Raw genomic sequence first — 24251 nt, forward strand, 5'->3', positions numbered from 1 at the left:
AAAAAAAAAAAAAAAAATCCAGTGGCGCGCCCTCCGCCTGGTTCCTGGGCAGACTCGCCAGCACCAGGGGGTGGGGAGTTGGAGCTGAAAGCTGCCGGAGAGTGAGCAGCCCTAGCAGGGATGGACATGATGCTGTTGGTGCAGGGTGCTTGTTGCTCGAACCAGTGGCTGGCCGCGGTGCTCCTCAGCCTGTGCTGCCTGCTGCCCTCCTGCCTCCCGGCTGGACAGAGTGTGGACTTCCCCTGGGCGGCCGTGGACAACATGATGGTCAGAAAAGGGGACACGGCGGTGCTTAGGTAGGAAAGACGGCGTGCTTTTCGTACTTGTCCTAGTCTATCTTTCTGTCTCTCTTTTCACCCTCCTTGCCTCCTTTGCATTCTGAGCTATGCTGCTGGTGGTGAACACCGTCCAAAGACCACGATAGAAACAAACCCAGGTGTGGACTCTTTCCAGAACCCTGGTCCCTTTATGCCGGGGCAGGCAGCGGGCTGGACTCCTGCTGCGAAAGCACTTTGCGGACGCCAAGTAGCCCCAGGATGAGTGAAGTGTGAGGTTTAGGAGGAGGGGCAGGTGCCACTTTGAAACTCCATGCACAAGGTCTCTCTTTTACTGCCATGGGCTACTCTTGGGGTGCCTGACAAGTTTATCAGGTTCGTTGCTATTTTACTCTCGCATTAGCGACTTTTTCGAACTGCTAGGTCCCTGTTCTCATTATTTCCCATCTCACTCGAACATTTGGATTCAATTTCGTGCTCTCCAGCATTGCTGTGCCTCCACTCCCCCTTCTTACTTTTCTCCCTCCTTTAAAAAAAATTCTCCACGTTATCCATCCCTTCCATTGCCCCTTTTCTAGTTTCTCACTGTTCTTTCCTCCCTCCATTATTTTTTATTTTTCCTCACTTTCCCCTCCCTTTTATCACCACCACTCTAAATTCTGACCCTCTTAACACCCTTTTCTATCAGCCTTCACGCTTCCTTTTTCTACATTACATTCTTCATTCCTTCCCCTCATTAATGTCCCTATTCTGTTTTTTTTGTCCCCCCCACTCTCCATTTACCACCCTTCTCCTCACCGCTCCCCCCTTCACATCCCTGTCACACACACATATGCATGTTCCCTCTTCCCCCCTCCAGTATCATTTCCTCACCCTCACAGATCTCTCTTTGGTAAATACACTCCCTCACACACTCACATCCTCACACACTCACATCCTCCTCACACACATTAGCACTTACATGCTCATCCACTTTCACATTCAAATCCCCTTTCACTGTTTAAAAAGGCACCCACTCTTTCACTGGTCCACACTGTCACTCTGTCACACATGTGTACATACACTGTCTCTTCCTCCCCTCCCTTCCCACTGTCTTCCCTCCTTCCATTTTCAGTTTTACACCTTTTTATCACTCTCCGGTCTTTGACTTAAGCTGGAGCATGGAAATGGCTTGTCACTAATGAACATCTATAACCCGATTTCACCCTTAAGCAACACTGGCGTGAGCTTCTGGAAACATTTCCTCTTCAGTGAAAATACAAACTGAGGTTCAGCCTTGTTTAGAGCTCCACAAGACTAGATGCTCTCATTCCTTCCTTTTTTCACCGCTGTCCCTTCTTCCCCTGGAACTCCTTATCTGAAGTGTACCTCCAATCTCCCTGAAAGATCTTCTTTCTCTCCACTGGGTGGAAGTTGACTTATAAGTGTGGATTGCACAACATCAGTATATATGGCATGTCTAAGGTGAAAGAGAATAGGGTATATTTCTGCTTGAATCGGGCAATATATTTTAATTTTGATGCTATGGGTGTGGTATATGATTTATAGCATCTGAAACATGAGTTTCAGTTTGTGTGGACCCTCATAATTTCTAATGTGAACTGAGAGCACACGCTTTTTTAGTAACAGTGTTGTTGTCTTTGCTAGAAACCAAGATTACCACAGAATATATACAAACATCACTAATTTTTGGATGCTAGTAATGGAGATGAACTCTTTGGAAAGCACAGCCACAGAGGATCTAACTAAGCCCTTATTTACATTCTTTGTGTTAAGTTTGTTTTAGAAGTTTGGAAAGCAGTGGTAGGGATGACATACTATTTTCAGAGGCTGCAAACACTTATCTTGGGAGCTGCAATCTATATGTTCCAGCATAAGGCTCACTTGTAATGAGCATTAATATATTTTCCCTACAGTGTTTAATAGAGTGCTTCCTTTTTGATGACATTTTGGCATTTTGTTTTCTATTGACCAATCTAATAAATACTAAGCAGCATTGAAATAGCTGGTCCCACCTTCTGCTTTCAGGAGATGTTTCTTTCACTCCTTGCTTCCAAGAAGCGCTTCTAACATGTGGGCTGAATCTCTTTCCAGTGTTATTGCATTGGTGCATCCTTGTTTACACTGTGTGCACGCACCTTATCCATTTATATCTATGGCTATGCTTGAGTTTTGTGGTGTTATAGGGAGCTTTTGACATTTACACTTTTAAAAGAAACTAGAAACTCCTGTCTTACTAATGTTTCTAACCAATTACATACAGGTTGCTGTTGTTGTTTTTAATGAACAATCCCTTGTCACATGCAACAGAAATCTGATCTAAACTTTTGCTTTATACTGAAAGTAAGTTGTTTAGAGTAATTCTGACAGTCTCTAAGGTGTATATTGTTTTCAAATCGTTTACACTTTCCATCTCTAAACTAATCTCACATTTAGCACATACTCAAGACATTTCTCTCAGTAATAAAATTTGTTAAATGGTGTCAATTATTTTCTTGACACAGCTGATATTTACTATGTTGATAGACCAATACAGACAGCTCAAGGACTGAGTCTGTGAGTCATATTTACAGAGTCAATATATTTCATCAAAATTAATGGCACAACTTTTTATTTTACATTTTTATTTTAGATACTCAGATTCACAGTTGACGTTATTCTTTAGTTCATTAGAAGGCAAAGGTAATTCTAGTCTTCAAATACAAATCCCCTCCCATCAAAATGCATGAAGCCAGGGGTCAACAGAACAATTTACTGAATTACAAGGTATCACTAATCAAGCTCAATATTTGTTTTTTAATTTAAATTTATTTATTTATATGAAATAAATTTATTTTTAATATAAAATAATCCTAAGAATGGTCTTAATAATAATATTAAAATTAGTGGCAATATCAATTATCAAGTAACTTAAAGTATCAAAGGCCTAAAAGTGCAAACTTGCCACTCAGTAACTCTATTTGTAGTGTTTATATTAATGTACCAGAAGTTTAAAGGTCAAGTGTTACATCACTAATTCCTATTAGTGCCAGAATATGTGTTTTTTAGATGAAAAATCAAGAAAAACAGGACTTTCCTTAAGTAAAGCTTTAAACACAAGGGGGATTCTTTCTAGCATGTACTAACCACATCCATCATTGTGGAACTCTTGTTTTCTTTGAATAAGGACTTTTAATACAAGCCTGTATAGTAATTTCAACATCTTTATCATTATAACTGCCTTTAAGAGGAGTGAAGCAATATATTAAATGTCAAAAGTCTTCTTACTTTGAACTATGTTATTCACAGTTACATCTTTTAAGGATTTACTTAGGCTATTTGGTTTTTGTTTAAACAGTATTGAATAATGCACCCTCTGAATATACTGACCTTTGATATCTTCCTTACTTTAAGTTTGGATTTGGGTGTAAATAAATACATGAATATATATGTTACTTTGTAATAGGCTGCAAATATGAATTATGGTTTGTATTAACTCATTAAAGATGTAATTTGATTATGACTGTTTAATACTTTTAGTGTTTTATGACGGAAAAAGTTTATTGATCTGTATAGATAAATTAACTTTTCTCCAGTCTTAAAATAGCATTTTCTAGAACATAGATGATTTGAGTTAATGCGTTATGGAGTAAACTGGCAAAGAACAAGGGGTGCTAGAACCACACTGGTTATGCTTGAGAATGTTTCTGGACTGGAGAATTGAGGGGTCGCAATCCTATGATGCATCAGTACATACATTTATCTATTAGAATCGTTTTCAGTTTCTTCGTTGCGAATTAATTTGCTAATTACTTTCTTATTAACAGATATAACTAACATAAACACATTCAAAATATGTAATATGTGTGGAAGCAACACGAGGGACATCTTCCTCTGTATACTTCCAGTGCTTGCACATTTATGAAAGAAGAACAAAGAAAACCATTCATTGTTAAACTGATCCTTCCATTCTGTTTCCAGTTCAACTTTTCCACATAAATCTGTACATTTTTAGCTGACTTCCTAATAAAAATTCAAAATATTCTATCCTATATTGGTCACAAACCAAAGGAGGAAGAGAGGCTATTTTCTTAAATGTGACATCTTCGTTCACTTTAGCAAAGTTTAATTCAGCCCTTGTCATTTTAATGTCATAAATTTGATGGAATTGATGAGATCGTACTATGCTACTGTGTAACAGGAAGGGGAATGACTGCTTAGAGCTGAGGGCACATTTCCACAGAAGTTTCACAAGTAGATTTATGAGTAGATACGGCAGTTACTTGTTACTTCTCACCCTACTTGTTCAGTACATTGTCCCCTTGGATTAGCTACATTAGTTTTCATGTGAAATACATGTATATGCTATTGGGCACACTTAGGTAAATTATTTATTTATGAGAACGTATAGCAGTAAAAATCAATTATTCTGTACATTTGGGTTATCATGAGAGTCTGAATATCGTTTGTTCAGTCATTTGATACTTCACATGTTCCAAGTAGACCACACTCACATACACATTTATAGCATTAAGGCATTTTGAATTTTATATGTTCCTTAAATGGTGTCATTGAATAAATATATTTTATATTCTGAAGTAGTTGCTTTGTGTTTTTCTGTCATTAAAAAAGGGATGGAAGTATAGATGGTCATATTGAGTCAGTTTGGAAAAGTATGTTCTAGGATCAGGAATAAAGAAGCTGTCATGCATTTCAGAACTAGTCTACGAGTATGAGGATATGACATGATATGATGGCACACATAATTTATTATATGAAAGCTTAGTGTGTCACTCTACAATTTAAGATATGTTTATTATTGCCCAGGCTGCTCTTTTAGAACAATGGATAAAGCCTATTGTGGTTCTATTAGTCTTTGAGCACAAGTATTTCAATGAACTGATGTTCTTAAAATAGATGTGTGACAGTGAAATTATTTAACACAACAATTCTGCAATACCCGATTTCTCAAGAATTCAGAGACATGTTTAAATCGTGGTCTGCATAACTTCGAGGCTTGATTGACCAGACCCAGTTTTCAGCCTCCTCTTACTTTGTGCTGTCAGGACCTGTGGAGGAGCAAAGACCTCAGCCGGAGTCCCAGGCTGTCCTGTCTGTCTTTAGGCAGCAAGTTCACAATGGAAAGTCCTGTTAGTAAGAGGGAAGAGAAAAGAAAGGGGGAGGCACAAGGTTCTTCCTGTTTCCCCTTGGGAACCCTTTGCTCCTACATCCACCCTATTGCTATGGCCCCTTTGCTTCTTTTGTTACTGCAGGAGCAGTGAATTATTTACTGTGGCTCTTCTAGCTAACATCTCAAATTCTTCCTAAATGACCTTTCCCAGCATGAGTCTGGTAGGAAGGTGGGGGAAGACCCTGATAGGATTCACCTGTAAGTAATTGTGAACAGAATTCCCTGGAATGTCATCCTGCTGCATATAGAATGAGAACTATGAGCAGCAGGAGGAGGATCTCATTACAGCAAGAGCCAAAAGAGGAACTTTCCCTCTGGACCCGAGATCTGTGCAGTGAACCTCCTGGATCCAGAAGACAGCTATGACAGCAGAGGAGCAGCAGCAGGTCTAGGAGCCAGAATATGGAAAGGAGTGGTGGACATCCTAACCCACAGAATAAGTGAAGCTGAGTGCTTTTGTGCAGGAGGCTGGCTTGTAGAGTGGGGTCCTCTAGGTTCTTAACTGGGGGAGCTGGGCTTGTTGACTCACACAAAGTGGAGTGCCTTTTGTCTGAAGTTTACTGGAGTAGGGTGTCTCTGGGCATTTATTTCAGGGAGCTGGGTTTGCTGACCTACGAAACTTGAGTTGAATATCTTCAGGTTGAGGCTTACAGCTGAGTGGGCTGCCCTTTGGCATCTATTGGCAGCCTTGAAAGAATATTGTAACATGTCTTGACAAAATCCTGAGTTCTCTTACAACGTGTTAATTTCCCTAAAAACCCTTTAATCATTAATTATGTCTGTGAGTTCTATGTAGTCCTTCCAATGGATATTAGAACGTAGCGATAACAAACAGAATACTAATTAAGACAATACAACTGCCCCATCTGTTTCATTCTCCAAACTAGGAGTAGTTTTGGAGTCTAGCTGTTGCTGACCTCTGGGTTATCCAGCATCACCTGCTTCATTTAACAGCTCTTCATCCTCTGTGTAATCAATTTCCTGAGTTAAACCTCTCCGCTTTAAATGTCTAGCATATTTTGTTGATGGAATACTGATCAGTACATAACAAAATAACAGTTGCAGTGATTTTTATTGTATTTGATTTTTGAATTAGTACTTTGCCTTAGGCACCATAATTTTACCTTTCCAACATTGTCTATGAGTACACATCAGGGCTTTCCCTACACTTAAATTATGGTAAAATGATAAATCCAAAGTATATTAAATATAAAATTGAATAAATGATGTCAGTAGAAAAAATACATAATGTTCCCGTGGGTGGTGGGGAATTTATAAATTGATGAATTGCCACTTGAGTTCAGTGCATGCATGAGTTCATTCCAAATAAAATATGCTTAACCATGTCTCTGTGATCAGGGAATGGCTGCAGACAAGTGCTCTTAGTGTTAAACGTCCCTTAGTTTTCGTAGGGTGACTTCAAAACAATCCATTCAAAACACTGAGTTTGCTCAAGAGAGTTAGCTCAACCAAAATGTGAAAACTCACCGCCATGGAGTCGATGCTGGCTCATAGTGGCTGAAAGTACAAGATGGATGCCTCTGTGTTTCGAAGACTGTAACTCTTAACCGGAAGTAGAAAGTCCCAGCGTTCTCTCAAACAGCTACTAGTTTCCCACTGTTGACCTTGGCAGTAGCTGCCCAAAGAATAACCACTGGGCTTCCAGGGGGTTCTGGTAGGCCCCTGACAGTAAAGCACAGAAGTCAGCTCAGAGGGTGATGGGGACCATATTTTGTTTTGGGATTCCATGGAGTAATTCTGATACATTTTCTTCAAGAAAATAGGCTTCTTATGGAGAAATTTCAAGAAAACTGAAAAATGTATTGGTCCAAAAAAGCCCAGGAAGATTGTGCTGAGGAATGTTTTCTTCCATCAAGACAGTGCACCAGCTCATCAAGGGCTTATCAGGGCTTCTCTAGAAGAATTTCAAAGGGAAATCTTACCCCTCAGCCACCCTACACCCCTGATCTTGCCCCTTGTATTAGTCTAGGTACTTTGGAGAAACAAATCCATGGCGACTCATGTATAAGAGAGAGTTTTATGTAAAGAAAAGGTGCATCACGAAAACATCCCAACCCAATGCTGCCCAAGCCCACAAGTCCAACATTAACCCATACCCAACACCAGTCCCCAAAGTCTTCCACCTCACAAAACAGAGGCAATGATGCCGACTGCAGGAGGAAAGCTGAGTCAGTGAACAAACAAGCATCTCAGCACTGGCAAGGGTCTCCACACGGCTGCCCCAGCACCCAGGGCTGCATCGGGATAGATCCATGCGGCTTCTCCTTGGGGATGTCTTGGAGGAAGTCAATCTTGCAAGCTGAAGCAGGGAGCTGCTAAGGCAGCTGCATCCTGGTGCGACCATCACAAAGCAAGAGACCAGAGAACTAGAAAGGCCGAGGCTCACCACCCATTTATCCCTCCACCTTTCAACCAGCACCACATGTGATTATTGGCCAGGCTGGCACAATTAACTAACTCACCCCTCAACACTGCGCTCTGTTCTCCAAATGCAGAGAACAACACTGAAAAGCAGCATAATTTGAGCCCCTGGAGATTGCAAAGACTGTTACTTTGATGTTAAATAAAGAGCACAGAATTCCTGGTAGAAGGGTCTAGATTTAGATAGAGGATATATGAAGAAACAATAGTTTCACAATTTGGCATTTTTGTTTAAGTTCTTTGATTTTGTTGAAATACTTTGACTTACCCTCATATATTTGCAAGATTCAGTGATGCGGTGTCTTCCTTTGACTACATAAAAGAGGACTAGGTCTAACATCTGGTTGTGGATATGTGATCAAAGAATGCTGAGACAGTTCTTACAGTGTTTCCTATTGAAATCAATAGGTATTAAAGGACTTTTTTATGTAGCTGAAAAGTATGTGACCATAACAATGATTGTGATTCATGTCTTTGACTGTTGTAAGAATTAATCTCCAAGACAAATTAAATCTTTTGATTAGGTATCAAATCCCTTTCTACAATATCGTTTTCAAAATGACATAAATTAAAAGATTATGTACATCACATATGTTACAAGAGCAATAAAGATTCAAAAAAAAATTTTAAGCATCTTTAGTAAAAAAAAAATGATGGAGAAATATAGCAAAAGTAGGACTTGATGGTGACACTTGCTTAGATTGAAACCAACACCTACACAATATCTTTCAGAAATAAAGTTTTATATAAAAGATGTTAATCTGAAACCACCATTAATGAAATGACTCGCTGTCTGAGATGATGTGGATAGGATTTCAAAATTTAAGTGGAATGTAGACTTGTTTGATCTCTGCCTTCTCAAGTTGTACCGATCTATTAAAGATCATCATTGACACTTATGCATAAGAGAAAATATAGCTTATTGCCTTATTTTCCCCTAGAAGCATCATCTTACCCACCTTTTATTTTTATATAGAAAATTTAAAATTGTGTTAAATGTTTTATATCAGATATTTTATGTATTTTAAATACACTGGTGGAAATAAGAACTTCCTCACTAAGAAAATCAGAGTTCTGTGTCGTTTGCTACATCTCTCACTGCCACTGAGTCGACGCTGACTCATAGCAGCGTATAGGACAGGGTGGAACTGCCCCTGTGAGTTTCCGAGACGTAACTCTTTTTGGGAGCTCAAACCTCATCTTTCTCCTAACTGCTGACCTTTTGGGTTGCAGCCCAACACATCGCCACTACGGGCTCCTTGTTATTTTCTGCATCGGCACAATTGTTATTATATTGGATTTTAGTTATTCCACCATTCATGAGAGAAAAATTTTATATTATCAGTTCATGAAGAAACGAATGATAGAACATTTTGAAAATGATTGTTCAAAGCACACTGCTCTTTACTGTATCCCGGTTGTTGTCATCGGGCGTCAGCAAGTCAGTTTTGACTCATAGTGACCCTGGACAACAGATACTAGCTGCCATAGCCCTGACCATTCATCACTCGATCTGGAGGGCTTTTTCACAGAACCTGCCGTATGTCATAACAACATTTCTTCTTTGTTTATAAATTAATGAATCAATGTAAATATAAATGATGGAATAAATGCATTTGTGTATTTTGTCTTCATTTTAATAATTGTAATATCTTTAATACTCTGTGGGATCTGCAGAGTTATCATAACTAAGAACATTTCTATTGACTATGTCAACATTTTCTGCCTTAAGTAATTCCTTTATAACCCTTAGAATTATGTGAAGTCTTATTGAAATAGTTTACTGTTTTCAGTTGTACAATCCTATTTAATAGTGGATCTTGAAGAAACTTACCAGGAACTGAAATGTATTTTTTTGAAAAATAAAATTGATCTGAAATCATTGCACACAATAAAGGTAAGTATTATTTTATTAACTTTTTAAATTTCAGGCATGTATTATCAATTATGGCAGGATTTCAGACGTAATTCTTATTGTGGGTTGCAGCTAAAAAAGTTAAATTGCTTTTTCCTGCTGGATGCTGCAATACCAGCCCCAGTCCAGGGGTGCAGGTGCTAGCACAAGAAGGGGTCATTTTATCCCTTAATAAGAGACTTTAACTATTCCCCTGAACCTATATGCCCAAATTCCCAAGGGCCTAATGGGACGCATTGTACCTTATCCCCATATGGCAAAATTGGGGTGAACTGTGAATGGTGTTCTATTACCTAGTGGTTGAGATGGCCCGCCAGTCTTGTAACTGAATAAACCGCTATAATTGTGTTTTGTCAGTGAGTTCTGTGTGGCCATTGTAAGAAGTTATTAAATCCAGTTTAGAAGTAGATTACCTTAAGAGGAATTGTTGGTGTCAGATTAAGTAAAGAAAGTTGGAGGTATGTCTGATGCCTAATCTCTGCCTTGGGACAACAGGGAAACCAGAGATATCAGACTCCCTTGCCTCCCTGAGCCATACTATTCAGAGGGCGTTTTCTCTTTGTAGTGATCATTATTAGATCAGAGGAACAGGCCAAACTACAAAAATGCCTCCTAAAAACTCACTGCCATCAAGTCATTCCTGCAATTCTGCTTCTTCAGGCCCGCATAGAACAGCGTAGAACTGCCCTTTAGGTTTCTAAGTCGATCAGTGCTTATGGGAGTAGAAAGCCTCATCGTTCTCCAGTGAATCACCTGGCAGTTTTGAACTTCTGACCTGCACTTAACAACTAAGCACATAATCAACTATGACCAGACCTCCTAGGCTATATTTTTGCTCTATGTACTTCAACTGCTTAATGGAATCTCCTCTTCTTGTAAGATTTCAATTCAAGAGAATCAGAGATATTGGCTATTTTAATATGGATGCATAACAGTCAGTGTGAAACAGCTATGTGCCCCACACCAGAGCATATTTTTGTATCATTCCAATCATCTTCCAGAGGTAGGTCAACAATACTTCATAAACTACAGGGCATTGATACTAACTTAAGAATTTTAATGTGACTGTATTGTTTTAGGCTATAATGTGGAGGAGGTTATCTATTAGCGTAGTGGTTTCTAAGGCATTTCAAGTTCCGAATCCGACAGAGGACCTTTGATGCTCTTAAGCATCCAGCTTGCATGGGAATTGGTCTCTTAATCGCTTTCTCTTAAGAAACAGGAATAGAGGAAAGTTGGGACTTGGCAGAGTTGTCAGCAGTAAGTGTTACCCTTTTGAATAGTAGCCAATACGTTGTACTGTCCGAATAGCTGATAATTTGCTCAATTTAAGGAAGCTGTTTCTAACCATGTTCAGTCTAGAGTTCCAGTGTTCTTTTCTGAATTATACAAAGTCATTTGGACATAGGCAGAGTGATCATGCTTATACTACAAGACAGGCTTTTTAAAAAACTATTGCTATTGTTTAAACCATTAAAGGGTTGGGTGATTTAATGGGCAATGGGAAATGTGTGTTCTGGTATCTTTAGAAACCCCTTTCCTATAATACAACTAAATTAAATTTAGAGATATTAAGCGGACATAAGAGGTAATGTGAACATAAGAGCTATAATCAGAAGGCAAGAGAATATTGTTTGTATCTTCTCCCAAACAACATTATATCCTATTGTAGAGATATTAAATTAATAAATCAAAGGACCCTAATGTTTTCCTAATATTATTGATAGAATATTTCTTATAGAAGAGCATATTTAGGTGTATTTGATTCATAACAAAAAATATATTAGGCAACTGATCAACTGAAATTGAAATTATGTTAAAATTTCAAGTCTACTGCTTAACACTCAGGTTGGAATGCACATAATTAATGCTCAAAACCTGAATTTTGTATGAAGGAATGGATGACAGAGGGAAGTAGTGAGGTGAAAAGGGAGGGAGGAAAATATGGTATATGAATAATTTTTCATCAAATTACTTGAAATTTTAAATTTATCAAAAAAATCAAAACTCACTGCCATTGAGTGAATTCTGACTCCTAGGCACCCAATAGCACAGGTAGAACTACCCCTGTGAGTCTCCAAGACTGAAACTCTGTAGAGATTAGAAAGCTAGGTGTTTCTCCTGTCGAGGGGCTGCTGGTTTCTAACCGCTGACCTTTTGGTTAGCAGCCCATCTCATGACCACTGTGTTACCAGGGCCCCAGGAGGAGAGGAAATGGAGACTATGCTGTGCCTTATATGGTAGATCTGGTGCCGTTTGTTGGCTAAGTGTTGGACAGTTCATCACAAGGTTGATGGTTAAAACCCGCCAGCTACTCCTCAGGAGAAAACAAAGCTATCTATTTTCAGGAGGATGTTCAGCCTCAGAAATCCCATGAAGAGCTGCAAAGAGTTGGAATCAAGTTGACCACAGTGGGTTTGTCTTTTGCTTTTTTTTTAAGATAACACTACAGTGGTGTCATAAGAATATTTTTATCATATGGTTCATTAAATCATGGAATTTTTTCTAAACTCATATCCTCCCCATGATGAGTTTGTGTACAAATTAAATTTATAACATCATATTTTTAATCATTGAAGATATTTTATTAATAATGCCATTCTTAGGCTTGATACCACAGAAAGCATTCTTCTAAATTTTAGTCATGAGTTTATATTTATTTTATTTATCCAGTGGATAGAGTATTTTATAGTACCACTAATGGCCCACAATTCCATTTCAGTCCATTGAAGGTTGCGTATAGTTCATATTCAAGAAAGTTAACCCTCGGAGATGCAGTCCATTCATATGGCCCTTCTAACTGAGTCACTCACATGATATGTTACAGATGCTGGACTCTGTGCCTGTGGCTATCAGCCCATTTTAGAGGGAGCTTTCTGTGATGCTAAAAAAGAGACAAAACAAACTGACTGCCGCGAGTCAACGCCGACTTGGAGCCACCTTATAAGTAGAGAGTGACCTGTCCCTGTGTGTTTTTGAGACTGTAACTCTTAAAGGAGCACACTGCATCTTTCTTTCTTGGAGTGGCTGGTTTTTCTGGAACTGCTGACCTCGCAATTACAGTCCAACTCTTTACCACTACACCAACAGGATTAAGGTGGGGTGTATGCCGAGTCTCCTCCTTACTAGAAGATATGAACCACTATTTTAGTTTTGAGAAATCACAGGGACAAGGCTCCAGATACTAATTTGATGCTGGACATAGTGCTGAGTTCTGTATATGTTTCATATTCTTCACCTATAAAGTGGGGAAACTTGAACTTCCCTCTGATTTCTGTGAAGAATAAATGAAATGGCATATATTAAATGTTTCGATCCACATACCTGGGGATCAAAAAATGCTATATATTATTATTTTATTTCTCAAGATCACTTCTTTTGTTTTATGCCTGCCTCCAAATTCCTCGTCTATTTATAATTGTTTGAGAAGACATATAGTAGTAGCTCCCTATCTTGACCTGCAGTGGGGGGTGCAAGGTTTTCACCCTTCTTTTCTTGAACTTGTATCATTGATAAACTATTTTTCCATACATCATGGATATGAAATGATCGCTATGGTGAATTTTGCTTCTGCATGACATTTTATCTTCTGTTGTAATTTTTTTGTTTCAATGAGTTTGGTCAGGCTTTGAGGTGACCGGAGTTTATGTCCCTTCTTCTAGACTCCTTGACTGTGATATTGAGCAAATGCCTTACTTTCACTTAGTCTAAATTTCTTTATTTATAAAATAGGAAACCAGTACCTTCCTGAGAGAGATGGACACATGAGCTATATATATAAAATGCTAACACATCACATAGTACAAAATGCTAAATTCAGATTTTGGTGACCTAGTAGTTACGTGTTGGGCTTCAATCTTCAAGATCCACAGTTTGAAACCACCAGTCACTCGAAGAGGGAAATATGGGACTCTCTTCTCCCATAAACAGGTAACAGTCTTAGAAACACTCAGAGACAGCATTACACTGCCCTGCAGTCTATATGAGTTGGTATCAACACGAACTTAGTGAGTTTGCTTTTGGCTTAATAATGTTATAAAAGTGCATTCATGGTCCTGTTGGATAAATGTTGGACTGTTAAACACAAGGTCGGCATTCAAAAAATAACAATATGTGACTCTCTAATATTAATATCAACTTGGAGTTTACTGGTACTATTTCTTTACTGACATGGATGTATTTTCCCCGTCTAAATTGTTCTACCAATTATTTGCAAACCCTTGTATAGAAAGCATGGAACATACATATATTTAATAGTTTAACAAAACCAGTCAAATATTAATTGGAACTCAGTGAATATACTTGGCTTACTAATGCTGCTGAGCCCAATAAATTAATGAAATTGCTGCCAATACAAAAATAAATACACAGAAGAGGATGTTTCAACTATTAAGGTACAGAATATAGCAGTCAACAACTGTGGAACCCCATATATGATACTCGGTGGACTATTTATGGTAATTTTGTTCACTTACAGATAAGAGGTCGCTGTAATCAATTCATTATGTGAAACACCCAGGACATAAAATAAAAATGTAAAGAGACAGAAGAGAAGAAATAAGCATTAGAAAGTATAACAATGTTAATAAAAGAGAAGATTCTTATTGATGACACTTGTAGAACTGAAGAGGTGAAAACTAGTGACAACATTGGGAAAGTGGTAAGATGGCTAGGATCAATTAAAAAGAGTTATCCAACTCTGAATCCTGGGTGGGATAGAAAATACCTACCCAGGAATAGCTATCCCCATCCATTTTAGTGGTTCAGGGGAGCATCCGTGTCTTATGCTGAAGGCTGTGTAACTCAGAAGCAGTCACCATGGGAAAGAAGTTTCTTAAACCACACACAACACACTGAGTAGAAGTATGAAAGCTTGCACTAATGCTACCAACTTTCATATTTTCCAAATGTGTTTGTTCATAATAATGATGCTGCCGTCAAGATCATGATTTAGATTCTACAAACATGCACCGAGGACCTAGTATATATGAGGGACTTTTACTCATTGTGTTCTGTTTCCACAGGGAGCAGATTTGTTTACATTCCTTCTCCATTAAACTCTAAATATATTTGTTGAGTGCCCGTCACATGGTGGGAAGTTTCTATGTGTTTGACATCAGTTATGGTAAAAGATTCAACCCCCTCTATTACGGACTTTACATTGTAATTTAATTAGTATGCTTGTGTAGAATAAAACAGGTTGAATCTTCACTTCACTTTAAGAAGTGCTGGACTTTTTGATTGTTTTCTGTTTTTCTGGGAAACTGTTTTCTTGCCTGTAAAATGGAAATAATTTCCTATAACTCAAAATTACCACTTGTTTATTACTTTGTCTACTGTAGTGGCTTGCATGTTACTGTCATGTCATAAGTTATACTGCCTGTTCATCGAATACCAGCAGGGTCACTTATGGTGGACTAGTATCTGCAGTGTTTTCAGATGAAAAAATAGACTAGGATGAAGGACTTGGTGATCTGTTTCTAAAAACATTGGCCAGTGAGAATATTATGGCTATCTCTAGAAAATTGTTTAATTTTGAGCCTGATGGTGAACCCCTCCGGTTAGAAGATATTCAAAATACAGCTGGGAAGAGCTGCCTCCTGAGTTAAATCAACCTTAGTGATGTGGATGGTGTACCTTTTCCTTGCGCTTTCATTTTGTGGTGTTACAGGACTCAACATGGGAATACACGGGAAATTATGCAGCACCTTCAACAGGAAATTTATAATGCATGAATCCAGGAAAATTTGAATTCATTGTAACTGGAATGAAATGCATAAGTTCTGATACCCTAGGCATTAGTTAACAAATTGATTGGTATTAGTCATTTTGAATTAGACAACCATATATTGTGGAATGACAGGGATGAAAAAATCAAAGGTAAATATAGTCACAACCATTTCAATATATATCTTGAATTACAATCCAGGTGATGATCAGATATTATTCACATGCCAACAAGGAAGATCATCAGAGCTCATGGAAGCAGCAGTCAAGAAACCAAACACCACATTGTACGGGGAAAATCTAATGCATAAGTCCTTTTTAAGTGTTGAAGAGCAAAAATATCATGTTGAAGACTAAGATGTTCCTTAACAAAGTGGTGATATTTTCAGTTCCCTCATATACATGTGAAAGTTGAACAATCAGTAAAAGCGACCTCAGAGTACTTGATGCGTTTGGATTATAGTGTGGTGAATATACTCAAAGTATCATGGTTTGCCGAAGTCAGAAAATCTTAGAGGCAGTACACCCTCACTCCTTCACACTTCATCTTAGGTAATCCTCACTACTTCATCTCATGTACATTGGTCATGCTATCAAGAGAAACCAATTGCTAGAAAAATAACATCATGCTTTGTAAAGTCGAAAGCCCAAGAAAAAGAGAAATATCGTCAATGAGTTTGGTCGACACAGTGGCTGCAACAATGGCCATAAGCACAACAGTTCTGAAGATGACAAGGACAGAGAGTGTTTCTTTCTGTCGCATATAAGGTCACTCTAAGTTGGAACCAATTACATGGCATTTAACAACACCATAAGAGAGATTGTTACTCAAATTTATGCACCAACCACTAAGGCAAAAGTTGAAAAAAATGGAAGATTTTTACCATCTTTTCCAGTCTGAAATTAAACAAGTATGCAATCAAGATGCATTGATAATTACTGGTAATTAGAATTTAGAAGTTGGAAACAAAGAGAAACATGAGATCATGGAAAATATGGCCTCGGTGATAGAAACAATGCAAGGGATCACGTAATGGAATTCTGAAAGACCAATAATTTCATTGCAAATGGTTTTCCAACAACTTGAATGGTGATTGTACATATTCACATCACTTATATTTGATAATACAACAACATGGATAGGAAATATTTTCACAAAAGATCATCTTCTGATTTAAGAATGCTTTATTCTTTTTTTACATATAATACTGCCAACAGTAATAATTGATTGATATTTCCTTAAATAAAATCACATAAACTACAGAATGAATGGCATTATAGTATTGCATCTCTATAGTATATACTCGAGTATAAGCCGACCTGATATCAGCCGAGGCACCTAATTTTACCACCAAAACTACATAAAAAAATGTGCTGAAAAAACTCGGCTTACACAAGAATGTATGGGATTTTAAATCCTAGTGCTATCCATATGGTTTTCACTGAACAATATTTTTTCAGAAGTGGATTTCTATGTCTTCTTCCTAGTCAGTCAGCCTGGGGGCTCTGCTGAAACTTGTCCCTCATGGATGACCCTGCTGTGTAAAATGTTGGTGACATAGCTTTTGGCATCATAGTAATACTAAAGCCTCTACAGTATGACCAAAAAATGAAAAAAGAGTGGTACATTGAGGACATCTGCTGCAAAGATCCCTTCAAAATGTTAAAAACACAATATGACACCCTGAGGACTGACGTGGCAGTCTGACCAAACAAAGGTATTTCCATTCACCTCATATGCATACTGTCACTTGCAAGTAAAATTTTCCTGAAGATATTTTAAAGCAGTTGTAGCAATACATCGACAGGGAGCTGCCAGAAACACAAAACCAGATACAGAAGTGGACAGGGCATGAGGGATATCGTTGCTGACAGCAGATGGTCCTGGGATTAAATCACAGAATACTGGAAAGATGTTCTTGTTAACAAGGTGCTTAATGCAGATGACACAGTCTTGCCAACTGAAGATAAGGAGGACCGGAAGCACTTGCCAATACAAATCAGACCACAGCCTTTGGTATGGATTGCAACTCAATGTAAAGAAAACCAAAATCCTCATGTCTTGGCCAGTAGACATCATGATAAATGGATTAAAGGCTGAAGTTGTCAATGATTTCATTTTTTTCTTGGGGATTACATCAATGCTCATGGAAACAGCATTAAAAAAATTTAAAGATGTATTGGGCAAATCTGCTGCACAAGGCTCCTATACGGTGTTGAAGAACAAGAATGACACTTGGAGGACCAACCTGTGCCATGGTATTCTTTATTGCCTCATACATATTTGAAAGTTGGACTGTGAATAAGGATGACTGAAGATGAGTTGATGAATATTAATTATGGTATTGAAGAAAAAAATTTGAAAATACTGTGGACTTCCAGAAGAACAAATACATCTGTCTTGGAAGAAGTACATTTAGAATGCTCCTTAAATCTGAGAATGGCAAGACTTCATGTCCCATACTATCCCTGGAAAAGAAAACTGCGAGTGGCGAACTAGATCAATAAAACGGAAGACCCTTAGGGAGATGGACTGACACAGGGGCTGCAGCCATGGGCTGACACATGACCACTATTGTGGGGATGGCGCGGGATGTGGCATTGCACGGTTCTGTTGTATCCAGGGTAGCTATGAGTGGGAAACAATTTAGTGACTCCTCACAGCAACCACATCAGCACATCCATGGGAGAGCTGGATAATTAACAAGAAAGCCTAAGGATAAGTTATTGCCCTTGCATTATGGTATTTGTGAAGGATACGGAATAAAGTGTGGCCTGCCAGAAGAAAGAAGAAATCTGTTTTGGAAGAAGTGTAGCCAGAATGAGCCTTCGAAGCAAGAATGTCAATAGTTTGCCTCATACCCTGTGGACATACTTATCTGGAGAGATGTTATCTGCTGGGCCCCATCTCTGGAGAAGGAAATCATGCTTGGTAAAGTAGAAGATGAGTGAAAAATAAGAATTTCCCATTAATATGTATTGAGAGTTTAGCTGAAATTTAGCGCTCAAGCATAGCAATTGTTTTGAGAATGGCACATCATTGTGCCGTGTTTCATTCTATTATATGGCCACAATGAGTTAGAGTCAACTCCACGACAATTAGCAACAGCAATATGTTTTACGTAAAGGATTGCAATATAGGATGCTGTAAGTGAGTAGAAAAAGTCTCAATCTGGGAGGACCATTAAAAAAAATTTGTGGAATGTAAGAATTGTGATGAATAATGCATGATGAAAATGATGTTAATGCCTATGAGTTTTATATCCTAATAAGAATTTTTAAAAATAAAATAAAATTAGTTAAGCAGTTCATTGAATATTTTCTGTTTACTTTACCATGCATTCAGGTTCCTAGTTCATATATTTAATATTCTATGCCATAAGAATTTAAGCACTAAACAATCCTTACTTTTGCTTTAGAGAGACATAATTTATTTTTTACAATATTTTTTGGGAGCTCTTACAGGTATTACAACAATCCATAAGCCAATTAGAAAAAGCATAGTTATATAATTGCTGCCACTAACACTTTAAAAACATTTCATTTCTTCTTGAACTCTTTGAGTTTAGCTCCCCTTTACCCCCTCCTTCCGTCCCTCCTGTCCCCCAGGGGCCTTCATTATTACAATGTACTATTGTTATTTTGCTGTATCTTTCATTATCCAATGTGTCTGTTCACCTACAATTCTGTTATTCTTTCCCCTCTAGTGGGTTATACAACCATCTTTGCTATCAAGAGAGAAATGATTTCTGATCTCTGATGCTTTCAGCAACCTAGTGAATCAGTCAATCAATTATTTACTGATTGATTGTATTTCACTTCCTTGAAAGCTTGAACTTCTCTTAACCACTAATTTCCATCCTTTAGTAAATAAAAGGCATACTTTTGGATTAAAATTAATTTTTAATTTTCAAATTATATTGTATTAGTAAGAGAGTCATTTTTCTTTGTGATCAATACAAAAATGAAAGTTTGCTGTACTGTAAAATTAGTCTTTTAAATGTGATCATTTTTAATACCACCAAAATAATTAAAGTAAAAGGCTATAAAAATATTTTCTTAAGTAAAGAGACAATGCATCATCTGTTTTAAGTGGTTTTTATTTGGCATTAGCAAATAGCTTGGTGGTCAAAGGCAAGCATCTTTGAGCAGCCAAGTATAATGAAACAGAAAAGATTGTCCAGGAGTTTGGATTAGGTATAGCTTAAAGGATAAAATTTAACATAGGAAAAAAGGTAGTAATTGTGTAGTTCCACAACTTTTGATTAAAGATAAAAATGTTAAATATATATCATTATTGAACTATTTTATTGAAAATGATACTGGTATATATAATTAAAATTTACTCTGTACAGTTGTTTATATATCAAGTTATATATTAATTGAATTAACTTAAATAATCTTTCTGAAGCCAGAAAGCTATATAAAACTAGTTTTTGTTAATGTGTTTTCCAGCGAAACTATTCTATAGGAAAATCAGTGTTTGACAAATTAGGAAAATTTTTGTGTTCCTAAACACTTTTTTGAGAAATAATACACTGATGTTCTAAAATGATGTTTCATCCCAGAGATATACTGATAATACTTAATAATGTACTTATGAATAATAAACCATAATAAACCAATAATTTCTTATTAATATTACTTATTATTAAAAGTGATTGAGCCATTCCAATATTATTAGATTTTTAAACATTGAAAAATTAAATCCTCTAATGGGACTATTTCTTCTCAATATAATTTTTTACTTATTATACAACATAGGACTTTATGGACTAAAGGAAGTCAAAAATCAAAATGGGATGAAAATTGAAAATATTGTTAACCATTTTAGTACTTTGTTTTATAGATAATATGTTAATGACATATTTGTCTTCTTTTTAAAATGCATTTTACTGTATGAAATAGACAAAAGCCATAATATCATATCTATAATTGATATATTTCAGAAAGTTTTGTGTTGACAAGATCAAACACTTTATGAGCTGCTGGTTACAAATTATTACTTTTTAATGTCTACCAGGATTATTTCATTTATAAGTGTTCCTCTACTAATTTTGTAATTCCTTATCAGAGAGAAATGTAGTTACTCAATCTGCATATGTCAACTTGAATGAATTTTGGTTTCCTTACATTGGGATAAAAAACAAAGTTAAGCTGAATTCCAATTAGAATTCATTTAAATTATTATTGTATAGTTCAATAAACTACTTGCAATGTGAATTTTCTCACAGAGAGTTTGTCGGTGTTTGGAGAATGTGAAAAAGAGACACTGGAATATCATCGTGTTTGGTGGGATCTTTAAGCTCACATTGCTTTGTGTAGAAACAGAGCTTTCCTGCCTGGGAAGTCTGACTTGTCACATAGTGCTTAGTCTCCCCGAGACTATTCGCTCATCTTTTATATCAAGGATAACAATGGTGTGTATTCATACAGTTGTTTTAAGATTTTTTAATAAAATTTTTGGATTGATTTAAATAGTACTGGGCTCATAGTAAGTGTTTAGTAAATGTTAATAAATTATTGCATGCAGGCTGCTAAAAAAGTTGGACTTCAGTCTTTGAATGAGACCAAAGTTCCTGTTCAAAATTATCATTCATAACAAGTGGACTTAAAATTAAAGAGTATAAAATCTGAGGTGCTGACGGATGTCTCAATACTCTAAATATCCATTTGAAGAGCTATTGTTATTTAAGCCTAAGACTTCAAAGTAAAGTAAATCTATACTATTATACAGTAGCTGATGTAACATGGTTTCCACTAACCTCCTCAAACCTGGCATTCCATTACTTATGAAATGGGACCAGTCCATACTTTATAGGATTGCTGTGATGATTCAACAGATGAAAATTAGGTAAATCACTCAGTTCATTTATTGGTATGTACGAATGGTTGATTGTCGATGCTAGATGCTGTACAATTGGGCCCTGATTTATAGAGACTCCCTGAATAACACCTCTGTGATCCAGAGGGATTTTACTGGCTGATTTCCAGAAGTAAATTGTCATGCCTTGTTTCCTAGCCTGTTTTAACAGGTGGTGGCTGGACATGAGGTACATTGATTGAAAACTGAACCTTGATGTCCCTTTGATGCCCTTGTGGTGTGGTGGTCACATTGTACTGCTAACTGTAAGGTCCGAAGCTCGAAAACACCTGCTGTTCTGAGTAGAAAGACAGGGCTTTCCACTTCCATAACAAGTGACAGTCTCAGAAACTCACAGGGCCAGTTCTACCCTGCCCTATAGGGTCATTATGAGTCAGCATCAACTCCTGGCAGTGGGTTTTTTTCTTACATTTTTTTTTTTTGTGTGTGTGATGCAGTGGTTTTATGTTAGGCTATGATCTGTATAGTCAGTAGTTTGAAACCACCAGCTGCTCCTCTGGTGAAAGATTTTCTACTTTCACTCCCATTAATAGTTACAGTCTCCAAAACCCCCAGGGGGTCGTTATGAGTCAGCATTGACATGATGGCATTGTCATGTCAATCTACTTTGAGACAGGTCATCTATGTCTAGAAAAATTGAGTGCCTGTGAAATGATGGTGAGAATGCTGGTCCCATAAGTCAACAATAGGTTGTTATGATTACTACTTAAAATTTATATAATATTTAATTCTCTTAAAAGCATGTAACATTTTAAAAATGTTAAAATTTCTTAAAACACTTGAGAAAAGGAACAAATACAAAAATTATATGATACTAGAAAAATATTATTAAGAACTGAGAGGTGAAAACAGTGAAAGAGGTGAGAGATTAAAAGAAGAAAAAGGAAAAAAATTTTTAACTGCATTACAGTTTTGCCAAAGACTGTTTTACATACAAATATAGTTTTATTTTTATCTCATTATTGTTGAAGAACATTTATTAGGTTTTCACATGTTCGTGTTATGTAAGGGACCATTAAATAGACATGATACTTGCCCTTTAGAAAGATATAATGAAATGCATTCTCTTTGTATAAAGAACCCCAATCCATAAAAGATTGTTACACTTGAAAATTGCACCTTTTCTCTGAAATAGTCAAACAATGTGTATTTTTAGTACAAATGAGGCGAACCTAATTCTCTAGTCATGAAATGCAGCCTCCAAATTGTATTAAGAGTTGTAACGCCATTTGATTTGTTGTATTGCGGTAGCTTGGGTGCTGCTGTGATGCTGGGACCCATGCCCATAGTGTTTTAAATATTAGCAGGGTTACCCATTACAGACAGCTTTCTGACGAACTTCTTGACTCGGCAATCTACGTTGAGACTGCTCATCGGCTTCTAGAAAAATTGGCCATTGAGAGCCCTTTGAATCACAGTGGAATGTTGTTGAAAGATGCACTGAAAGCCGAGTCCTTCATGTTGGACAGTACTCAAAATGTCTACGGACAGAGATGCCTCCTCCAAGTAGATTCCTCCTTAATGTGGTGAATAGAGAAAAACGTGAGAGATCTTCATTTCCTCCTGTGGCATGACTCAAAATAGAAAGAAACAACAGGAAAACTATTATCAGAACATTTAAAGAACCAAGTATAAATCTAGGAAAACTGGAAGTTATCAAAAATGAAATGGGATGCATAAAGATTGATATCCTAGGCATTAGTGAGCCAAAATGGTACCAGCCATTTGGAATTCGGTGACAATATGGCCTACTGTGCTAGAAATGACATCGTTTAGCATGTTGGTGCTACACATATTGTCAAAAAGGACATTTCAAGCTTGACCCTGAAGCACGACGCTGAGAGTAGTAGGATAATCTCCATATGTCTACAAGGAAGACTAGTTCTATGATTCATATTATTTATGCACTAAGCAACTATGCAAAGGATGTAGAAATTGAGTACTTTTACCAACTCCTGCAGTTTGAAAAGGATCAAGCATGATGTTAAAATGCACTGATAATTACGAATAATCAGAGTGGAAATGTTAGTAACAAAGAAGAAAGGTCAGCAGTTCGAAAATATGGCCCTGGTAATAGGACGCCAAGATTGCATGATAGAATTTTGAGTACCAACAATGACTTATTCATTACAAATACTTTTTCCCCCATCAACATAAATAGCATGTGTACTTCATGTGATGGAATACAGATTAATCAAATTGATTATGTATGTTGTAAGAGATGGAGGAGGAGCTTATTATTATTCAGCAGTGATGGCAGAACAGGCTATTAATTTCTTCTATGGAATTTGAAAATGAAACAGTAAAATTAGAACAATCCATGAGAGGCAATGCCCAGATTTGTGTATATCCTAACCTGAATAGCAAGCCTAACCTTCAGGTGATCTTTGAATTCTGATACACACAAATATGTACTTTGCCGTTCAGGGATTTATTGTAATATTATTAAACTTAATTTTCAAATTTCATGGAAGATGAACTATTCTGAAGTCATTCCTGATCTTTAGCTCATTGACTACCAGTGACAAAAGACCAAGTTGTGGGATGACATGAAGAAATAAAGGGTCATTAAAAAGATAAGAAAGGCAAAAACAAACAAAACAAATTCCTAGACGCTCATATGTGTATAGGGAAGAGCTTTATCTAAAAAGTAATTGTACATTAAGAAAACATCCCAGTCCAGTCCAGATCAAGTCCATATGTCCAATATTAGCCTATATATCCATTACCAGTCTGTAAATTCTTCAGACTCACACAACACATGCAATGACACCGAGTGCAGGAAGATAACAGTCCAGTGGGTGGAAAGTGTTGTAGATCCCATGGTGGTGAGAGCAT

At 37.1% G+C, this 24251-nt stretch overlaps 1 protein-coding gene across 1 annotated transcript in view; it reads left to right on the forward strand.

Moving 5' to 3' along the window:
* The first annotated feature begins 7 nt into the window (after window positions 1-7).
* The window catches only part of NEGR1 (neuronal growth regulator 1), a 1031997-nt gene continuing 1007753 nt past the window's right edge, over window positions 8-24251 (forward strand). The window contains exon 1 of the mRNA XM_004699331.2: window positions 8-296. Within this exon, the coding sequence (XP_004699388.1) occupies window positions 121-296 (176 nt within the window). The 5' untranslated portion in view covers window positions 8-120. The remainder of the gene's footprint in view (window positions 297-24251) is intronic.

The sequence above is a fragment of the Echinops telfairi genome, unplaced genomic scaffold (genome assembly GCF_000313985.2).
Source record: "Echinops telfairi isolate 266 unplaced genomic scaffold, ASM31398v2 ScPeMD7_443;HRSCAF=831, whole genome shotgun sequence".
NCBI lineage: Eukaryota > Metazoa > Chordata > Mammalia > Afrosoricida > Tenrecidae > Echinops > Echinops telfairi.